The 10,355-nt window shown below is 49.1% G+C and overlaps 1 protein-coding gene across 1 annotated transcript; it reads left to right on the forward strand.

The window, feature by feature from the left end:
- Positions 1 to 5,310: 5,310 nt before the first annotated feature.
- PDX1 (pancreatic and duodenal homeobox 1) lies at positions 5,311 to 9,759 on the forward strand (the record flags this gene model as incomplete). Its single annotated transcript, XM_080941393.1, has 2 exons — positions 5,311 to 5,719; positions 9,311 to 9,759. The coding sequence occupies 2 exons, from the start codon at positions 5,311 to 5,313 to the stop codon at positions 9,757 to 9,759; spliced, it is 858 nt and encodes a 285-aa protein (XP_080797519.1).
- Positions 9,760 to 10,355: the final 596 nt, after the last annotated feature.

A 10,355-nucleotide genomic window follows, 5' to 3' on the forward strand; every position in this document is an offset into this window, starting at 1 on the left:
CAGGGCTGGCAATGCATCTCAGTAGAGACCCTGGTTTTGATCTTCATCACAAAAAGAAAAAAGAAAAAGCTAACCTAAAAAGTGGGGGTACTGACCCACGAGGACAGCCCCAGCTCTATGGAGGTAGAGGCAGAAAGTTCAGTGGTTCAAGGCCAATCTCAGCTACCTGGTGAGTTCAAGACCAGCCTTCGATGTTTAAGAACTTATCTAAATATATAATTGAGTATCTGCTCTATAATAAGCTAGGGTATTTTCATAACAGCCAGATTAGATTCTAAAGGCCCATTATGGTCTTGAGAGATGGTAGCTCAGTGACTAGAGCCCTGGCCGCTCTCGAAGAGGACTCAGGTTCCATTCCCAGCACCCACAAGGTGGCTCGCAAACAACCACAGCTCCAGTTCCCAAGGAGCTGACCCTTCTTCTGACCTCCAACCCCAGAGGCACACAGAGTGCACATAAATGCAGGCAAAACACTCATTCATATAAACATATGTTAGTCTAAAGGTTTTTAAGATTATCAATAACATGTATATAGGTACATATGTATGTTTGTATGTATGTATGTATGTATCACTGTGTGTGTGTGTGTGTGTGTGTGTGTGTGTGTGTGTGTGTGTGCAGATGCTTGTATAGTCCAGAAGAAGGTATAGGTCCCAGAAGCAGGTTATAGGCAGTTGTGAGCTACCTATAGGGAGATGGAAGCCAAACTTAAACCCTCTGCAAAAGCGTTTGCACTCTTAACTGCCGAGCTGTCTCTTCAGCCCTCCATCACTGAGTCAGCATTTGATCAACAGATAACATTGAAGCCAATAAACCGTTCAAAATATAGGAGGTTGAAGGAAACAGCAGGAAGGGCCTGGCAGTGTGGAACACAGCAGAAACTTAGAAGAGGAGTCCCCAAGAATGGGACACAGTCAGGGGCCCAGGGAAGGGAAAGGCTACTAGAAGTTTGCTATGGAGGACTTGGAACAGAAGGCATGAGTGAGGCAGGGATGATTGGACAACGCACATCGAGGTTGAAAAAGAGCAACAGAGCTGGGGTGAATTCAGGCTAGAGGGGTAAGTGTGCAACTTCTAGGGGAGCCAACGGAGACTAGGGGAGGGCAGCCCAGCAGCTGATCTTGAAGAGATTGAAGGGCATGGACAGATGAAACCTCAAATGAGCCACCACTGGCTCCATCCTGGGGAGCAAGCACGTAGCTAACCCAGGACCTCCAGACCCCTGTGCTCTTGCCACTTCTATCCTCACACTCAAGAGAGCACGTAGGACATACTGTAAGAGCGTTGGACAAGGCCCTCCATTTTCAAGCTATATTCATGTGCTGGTTAGTTTGAGTCAAGGAGACTGCAGTCTGGACTTACTAGGGAGGAGGGAATTGTAATTGAGAAAATGCCCCCAGCAGATAGGTCTCTGGACAAGCCCTTTGGTGCATTTTCTTGATTGGCAGTTGTTGAGGCCAATACTACCTCTTGCCTGGTGGCCCTGGGTGCTATAAGAAAGCAGGCAGTGAGGACCAACCAAGCCAGTGATCCGTGTTTCTCTGTGAGTGTGGCCTGAGAGTTGTAAGTGAGGATAAACCTTTTCCTTCATGAGTTGCTTTTGACCATGGTATTTTATTACAGCAATAGAAGCCCTAATAAAACTGAAACAATTTGATTGTAGAGTGATGGGGTTCAGGTGCTGAATTATCTGGAAAGCCATCTCAACTTTCTGCTTTTGACATTAGAATTGTTCTGCCCTAGAAAGCAACTGAACACACCATCCTAACTTCCAGGTCCCTCCTCCCTGTTGTGATTCAGATTCTGAATCTGGATTGAGTCCCTGAGCAAAACCTGCTAGGCATGCTCCCATGGCCACTGACATTTGTGCCATCATAAGCAAGAAAAAAAAAAAAATTAGTCAAAAACATAGAACTCTCATTGAATATACATTGTTCGCTTTCTTGGGTTTTCTCAACTCGGCATAATTTCGTTTAATTTTTTTTTACTGATATTATTGGATATATTTTACTTACATTTCAAATGTTATCTATCCCCTTTCCCTGATTCCCCTCCATATCTCTTATCCCACACCCCTCCCCCTGCTTCCCTGTTCACCCACCCCCTCCCACCTTTGTTTAATTTTTAACAGTAAAATAATTTTGAAATGAATATAGCCTTTAAAATTAAAGTTCATGTAACCCTGTCTTGGCTGGCAAGTGAGACTTCTCACTAAACACACACACACACACACACACTGGGATAAGATGACTTAATTCCTACCATCTAGCCCAAACCAGCCTTTGGTGTGCCTGCAAAACCAGGCCAGGGCTAGAACAGAGTCTCAGCAAAATTAGAAGGAAGAGAGGAGACAGTGTACCTCTAGTATCAGGGAGGACTATCAGGACGTCCTGCTAATAAAAGACTTTTTCACTGTCCACAGTATAATTGGTTTACAGCCTTTTTTGTTTATTTATCCATAAGAGCTACTGTTAAATGGCTCGGGAAGGCTCTTGCCTAATGGCTGGGTTTCTCCGAGGCCTGATGGAGGCAGAGGAGGGCACTGGTGGCCTGGATTCAGAGCGGAAATGCGTATCACCTATAATGGATTTGGCCACCTGATGATACTGGGAGCCAGAGAGGCAGAGAGAGACTTGCAGGGTTCTGATGTTTGTAACCATTAGCCAAGTCAAAAGCTCCCGGTGACTTTGTGCCTCTCTAAAGTGTACTAAATAGCTGTTGGATCTTTATTTCCTAAATCTCTTTTGAAGGAAAGAGATGGCAGAAAACATTAATTCTGAAATCAAAGAATGTGCCTCTGTGTAGACACTACACACACACACACACACACACACACACACACACACACACACAGAGAGAGAGAGAGAGAGAGAGAGAGAGAGAGAGAGAGAGAGAGAGAGAGAGAGAGAGTTTTTGCTCAGCCTGGGAGAATTGGCTTATTTGTTTGATTCCTGTGAAAAGCAGTTCCTTACTTTGTTTTTCTGCTGAGAAACACTTTCCTTTTTGCAAACCCAGCAGAAATATCAAATGGGAATAAATGAAGCATCAAGATGGAAGCCAATTTACTGACATGCGCGCAATTAGACCAGAAGTGCTAAGCAAACACCCTGGGGGTGTGGGTTAGGTAGACTTCGTGGGGTGGGGGGTGGGGGACAGCGGAGGGGGGGGTCTAACCCTAAGGGGGTGACTATGTGAGGGGAGGAACCCGTGAGGGAAGGTGCCTATCTTTGTCCCAAGCAGAAACCGGTTCATAACCGCATCACCAAGTCAACCCACGGCCACTAGGCAGATTATCTGTGAGGGTCAACAACCTGAAGCCATGCCGCCCCCCTCGGGCCCTGTCCTTCCGATCGATGTGACCACTAGGAGATAGCACCGAGTCCCTGGCGGCCACCGGAACAATAGACTCATTGAGGCCCGCCAGTAGAGATTAGGTGCGGGGCCTTTCACTCCCAGGCTCCTCCACAGCCACAGGTGGCCCTTTTCCCTGAAGAAATCAGAGACACTTCTCCCCTCCTCTCCCCTGAGTTCCCTCGGTTGATCCTAGGAGGAAAGACTTCAGAGTGCAGAACTCCCATATTTTTTTCCGTCTAATAATTGATGTTCAGACTAGTTCAGCCCACCTGAATGCATTTAAAACACATTTTGCACTAGGGAAAAAATGATTAAAACACTGCAAAGGTCTGGAACTGAGTGTATAGCTTGGTTGAGCAGAAGTCAAGCTATACTGATTTATTTCCTCTTGGTTGCCTCCCTCCTTCATTTACAGAGGCTCTCTGCAAAGGTGCAAAGAGACCCAAAATCTTCCAGTGTCCTTGGAGGACCAGGTCAGCGACGACCAAGCAACTTAGGAGCCAGCAGCCTCGGTAACACCAACTCCAGACAGTAAACATCGTGACCACTGGAAGTTAGTCCATTCTTGCCACTGGCACACCCAAATTAAAGCAATTGTCTTAAATACAGCGCTCTCCCTGCTCCCCACGTCCCCCCCCCCCCCCCCCCCAGTAACCAAAGTATCTGGCAGATGGAAGCCAGGCACGAGCATTCTGAATGTGCGGTGTTTTAATCGTGTTTTCTACCTCCTCTCCTTGCCCAACTGCCTGCCCTGTTTCAACAACACGCAAGATGGGTTTTCTCTGTCGACAGATTCCGATTCCGCTAGACTCCAGCACAGAGATCCGAACACCCTATGCCAACCCCTTGCTCAACCTCTCGGCCACAAAGACAACATTTCCCTGTGCCTTCAGCGCATTTGGGAAACTCTGTTCTGAGTTAATTAAATAGCTTCCAATCTCTGAAATTAAATTTAATGACAAAAGCCTTTAACTTAAAATAAATTAAGACACTGTGATTTTTTTTTTCCAGAGCTGAGGATCGAACCCAGGGCCTTGCGCTTGCTAGGCAAGTGTTCAACCACTGAGCTAAATCCCCAACCCCGTGTGATTTTTTTCCCCTAGAGTTAACAGTCAGAATGCCAGGAATATAGGGAAACACAAATACAGACAAATAAAATGAAATAAGGGGGTAGTTTGAGCAATGAAACAAAACAAAACCCGACAGCTTCAGGCTTACGGATCTGAAAAACTAGGTTCTGCGAGCATTTCTCAAAAACTGTATTCTTCAACAGTTGCAACCCCAACGTTTTGTAAATCATATTATTGAGCCGATATTTACATACATTATAAAAATACAAGAAAAGTAAAAGTTAGGCGTGGTGCCTTACACCTACAATCCCCAAACTGGGGAGAAAGAGCACGAAGGCTTGCGGGGAGTTTGAAGCCAGCCCGCGGACTACAGTTGAGCTGCAGGCCAGCCAGGGCTACAAAATTAAACCCCACCCCAGCCCACTCTTAAAAAAACCAAAACCAAAAACAAACAAAAATAAAAACACAGCGGGGACGGGAGGAGATGTAAACTTTTTTTAAAGCTCGTTGGGAGCGGTTTTGTAGAAGAGTGACGATTTCCGTATCTTTGCGCGCTCCATTTTGGGGAGCTCGGCCGCCGCAGAGGGTTCAGCGGACTGAGAAAATTGAAACAGGTGCAGGTGTTCGCGGGCACCTGGGCCACCTTCTTAAGGCAGTCCTCCAGGCCAATGGTGGCTCCGGGTTGAACCACGTGGGGTGCCTCAGAGCCTATGGCACCGCGGCCGGCTTGTCTGTCCCCGGCCAGCCCCTGGTTCCTGGGGAGAGCAGTGGAGAACTGTCAAAGCGATCTGTGGTGGCGCTGAGCGTCCGCGAGCGGCCCAGCGCCTAAGGCCTGGCTTGTAGGTCCCTACCCGGGGCTGCTGGCCCCCAAGTGCCGGCTGCCATCATGAATAGTGAGGAGCAGTACTATGCGGCCACACAGCTCTACAAGGACCCGTGCGCATTCCAGAGGGGCCCGGTGCCAGAGTTCAGTGCTAACCCCCCTGCGTGCCTGTACATGGGCCGCCAGCCCCCACCTCCGCCGCCGCCACCCCAGTTTGCAGGCTCGCTGGGAACACTGGAACAGGGAAGTCCCCCGGACATCTCCCCATACGAAGTGCCCCCGCTCGCCGATGACCCGGCTGGCGCGCACCTTCACCACCACCTTCCAGCGCAACTCGGGCTCGCCCATCCGCCTCCCGGACCTTTCCCGAATGGAACCGAGCCTGGGGCCCTGGAAGAACCCAGCCGCGTTCAGCTCCCTTTCCCGTGGATGAAATCCACCAAAGCTCACGCGTGGAAAGGCCAGTGGGCAGGTAAGCCTGGCTCTTTCTCCCTTTCTCTTCCCCTAGTCTGGACGCGGCTGCCACCATCTTCAAACGCTCCCCCAGTCCTTTTCCCCAAGTTCTTCTGCAACCCGCAGGGATAACGCAGGCTTAGAACAAACTCTAAGGAAGTCCGCTCATCTTGGCAGCCTCTTCTCCACTTAGCACTCCTTTCTCCTTGAGCGCGTCCTGAGCCTTTTTTACCCTGGGAGCCGGCTCCCACGCTGGAGAAAGAAGAGGCCTAGCCAGGCTCAGAACTCCCGAACTCTCTGGATCTTTGTGCAGCGGGGAACCTGGACCCCCGGGCCCCAAGGGCCCCAAGGGCCCCAAGCAAGTTAGGCAAGATGTTTCTGACCTAGACTGGCGCCCTTTCAGAACCCCAGGCCTCTTCACTTCCTGGCCCTGTCCTAATGGCTTCATTAAAGAAACGGGGGCGGGAGGGGGTGTCCTAGGGGCACCGAGTAGGAGAAAAGCGGGAAGGGAAAGAAAAACTGCGTCCATCCGGGGCTGACAGGGTAGGGTGCCGAGGCCCTGTAGTAGGATAAGGATGTGGGGGTGAATAAGGAGAGGCTGTACCAAAGTGAGGTGCTCACCGGAAGGCTGAAAGGCAGGTAGCTCACTCTCTCCGAGTCTGGCAGCTGGCAAAGAACTCTAGGGTGCCATTTCTTTTTGAACCCATCAAAAGTGTTTGAAGGATACTCTCGAGCTGTGTCCCAGGAAGTAAATACGCAGAAGAAGGGACCTCCTTCCTGCTGTTCTGCTCAAAGAGGCAAGACCCCCTGGGTTTCCTTAGCCCTAGGCGCCTGCTTTGTTAGAAGCCCTTCTTTCCTGCAGAGGCGAAGCAGAGCAAGCCCCAGGTCCCTTCCCCGCCGGATGCTGACAGCCAAGTCGTGCGGGGGGCCTGTGCCCGCCGCTGCACAATGTTATCTCTTCCTGTCTGCAGCCACTTCTGGTCACACCTGAACTGCAAATAAGCTACTCTTTCTTTTGCCTTCCGACTGACTGTCGGGATCCAAGGGTTAAGAAGCTGCAGTTGCCATCCCTTGATAATTGTCGATGTGTTGGTCCTCCGGCGCCCCGGTCTACCCCTGGCCCCCCGGGTAGCGGGAGGGGAGCTCCTCTAGCTAATTCATTTTCTCACCGAGTTAAAAATTTTGTCTTAAAACAGCCCAGATTCTTAGCGGGATCTCCCACTCCTGATCAATTCCAACCAGATGGAACAGGTTGACCGCTGCAGAGGCCTCTCAAGGCCAAAGCCAATGGGGCTCTGAGACCAGGCTATTGGGCTGCCGGAAGACAGACCGTCTACCCAAAAGGGTTCTTGGCCCGCTGTTTCTTGCCAAGGATTTATACTCTTTGGGGCTCCGTGGAGCAGAGCCCTGGAGATTCTTTCTGGCTATCCGCTCCTGCTCTGGGCTAGAACAGAAAGAAGCCAGTGAGTAAAATTTGAGGAGAAGCAGAAAGTTTTTCCTGTGTTTTGGAGATACCTTCTGACTGATCCCGGCATCAGAAGCCTTTGCGAGTCTCTGCAAGCAGGACTCTCGGCAGACTACCCCTCTCTTCTCCAGGCGGATGTCTGCAAGGAGCTCCAGCTGTCTCCTCTTCAGAAGCCCTGCAAGGTTTAGCAAACCCACCTGCATGCGAGCTGAGTAGGGTCACAGCCCCTGGAAAGTGCTTAAAGACCAAAGGGTTTATAGTAGGACTACAAATGCTAATGACGGTAATCCCCTGTAAATAATTGTACCTACAAGAACTTCAGAGTTCCCACTGGTTGAGTTCTACTGAGTTCCAGAAAAGGGTCAGATGGGGAACTAGGAACATCTCACCAGCAGATTCCAACTTTAACTTCTGCCCCTGGCTTCCTCTAGCTGAGCACGGGTACTTATAATCTTTCACGAGGAGTTGACAAAACAGAATGCTGAGGACGGAAGCACCCGTCAATTATGTTGTTGAAATTTAAAAATGTTTCTTTACGAATGTATCTTCCCTACACCAGGAAAGTCCTGTGTGGTTTGGAGGTGTTCCTTAGGGACAAGAACTACTTTCTATTGAGTGGTCTAGGGTCCCCAACATCAGCTTCTGGTGACCTGGGGGAAGACCAGAGAATAGATTCCGTCGGGGAAATTAATCCCTTCCCCTCAACACGCTCATTTACCTTTCAGCTCTTTGAAAAAATGTCTCCCACTGCTTCCGCCTCTTGCACTGAGTTTTGCTGGAAAGTCTTCACAGCAGCAACCACAGCCCAATGCAGTACTTGCTCTGCAGAGACAGGAAGGACCCAGACTTGGGAAATACTGATTTGTGTCACTGATTTCCTGGTGACTTGGGTGGGTGGCTTGCCTCAGATGCAGGTTTGGAGTGGGCATGGACAAGCCCTTCGGTGACCCATCCCTTCTCAGAGTAGCTCTCCATTCAGGTTTGATCTGGCCTCAGCAACATCTCCTCCTGCTAAGTATGACCTTTCCCCAATACAGTATTTCTTCTCCTCAGAGTCAGAGGACTAACTGAAATTACAGTAACAATTAATAGCCAGTTGTGGATAATTATAATATATTAAAATTAACATTCAGGCACAGAGAGATGACAGTTTGAAACAAACAAATGAGCCAAACAAAAGCAAAATGTTCCCTTTCAAGCCTTAGGACCTTAATTCAATCCGCGGAACCAAAGACAAAAAGAAGAGAAGCAGCTCCCGAACCTTGTTCTCCCACCTCCACAGGCATGCTGCCTCCTCTCACAAGCACCTTCTACACACAATCATAAAAAAATATTTAAAGCAATAAAAATGATATATATTAAAGATATAACAAAATATTCCCACAACTTAACGACCACCACAATCTTTCAAGCTGTAGTTTGAGTCTATTAGTGAGTTATTAAATTCATTTTAAATTATTTTTGAGACTCATTGTGTTGCTGTTGCTAACCTGGGACTAGCTAGCAGACCAAGCTCGCCTCCAGCTGCCTCTGGAGTACTAGAATTAAAAACCTTGCCAGGTAAAATAAGTTAACCTGTTGAGTCTAGTATTATTTTTTTAACAAAACACTGAATAAAGAGGAAAATTAGCATTGTATGCGGTAAAAGTTTAGCCTAGAAACGTTTCTTGGATATATATATATATAATTATATAATTATATTATAAATATGAATATAAATAAAAATTCATATAAAATTATGAATTATATAATTCATCACTATAAGGTCAAGATAGTAATCATACGGATTACTTGGGTCAGTGTCAGGACGTTTGTTTAAAATCCTGCGTTTAAGGCATATCCTTAGAAGAATGGAGTCAATCAAATTTTAGCCATTTTAACATCAATTAAATGAACTAATTTTGGAACCACTGGTTGTCCGATCCAAGCGTGATGTTGAGGATGTTGAGGTGAAAACCGGTACGGCTGTGACCAGAGAGAAAGGGCTCGATTGACTAAGGAAGACCCTGATGCAACCACAGGGGGTCTGTGGAGCAAGGGGCTGCGGCTGGACTAAACCGGTTGTGATCAGTTCTTGGCCTGGGAATAAAAGATTTGAGCTTCATGGGGTCAGGGGACCTCACTAACCGACGGTGTCGCCCACAGGAGGTGCATACGCAGTGGAACCGGAGGAGAATAAGAGGACCCGTACAGCCTACACGCGGGCACAGCTGTTGGAGCTGGAGAAGGAATTTTTATTCAACAAATACATCTCCCGGCCTCGCCGGGTGGAGCTGGCCGTGATGCTGAACTTGACTGAGAGACACATCAAAATCTGGTTCCAAAACCGTCGCATGAAGTGGAAGAAAGAGGAAGATAAGAAACGCAGTAGCGGGACCACGAGCGGGGGCGGTGGGGGCGAAGAGCCCGAGCAGGATTGTGCGGTGACCTCGGGCGAGGAGCTGCTGGCATTGCCACCGCCTCCACCTCCCGGAGGTGTGGTGCCCTCAGGCGTCCCTGCTGCTGCCCCGGAGGGCCGACTGCCTTCGGGCCTTAGCCTGTCGTCGCCACAGCCCTCCAGCATCGCGCCACTACGACCACAGGATCCTCGGTGAGAACGGCTGGCTGAGGGTGAGCGGGTCGGGGACCCGGAGTGTGGGCGTGGGCTAGGGCAGCTCTATAAGGGAGGAGATCTCCAGGCTTAACCTAGACGCCACACACAAGGAGAGCATTCTTGGGGGCAAAAGAGCCGGCTGGGTGTAGCCGGCGTGATGCTGGCAGACCTCTGGAAAAACAGACCCGAGCTTCTGAAAACTTTGAGGCACCTGGTGCCAGGCGAACGGCCAGGTCTGCCCCTAGGACTCTTTCCTGGGACCAATTTAGAGAACCCGGGCTCCAAACTGAGGACAATGAAAAGGGCACAAACTTGAACGCTCCCATAACGTCTAGCAGGCGAGCTGGACTGGGCACGTTTTTCTGCCCACAAACAGACCGGCTGAGCAATCTGAGGTTGAGAATAATGGAAGGGAGCTGTTTGAGATTTCAAAGCGGGCGCTTCTTCCGATCCCCCCCTCTTCTCCCTCCCTCCTCTTTTCCTTACTTCCCATTCCTAGATTCTTCCCCCTCTTTACCCAAATATTTCATTAACGTCCATTCTTCAACCTATACTATTTCCTTTGAAAATCAGAAATTCTTCACACCTGGACCTCCT

This window comes from Micromys minutus (assembly GCF_963924665.1).
Source record: "Micromys minutus genome assembly, chromosome: 29".
Classification (NCBI taxonomy): Eukaryota; Metazoa; Chordata; class Mammalia; order Rodentia; family Muridae; genus Micromys; species Micromys minutus.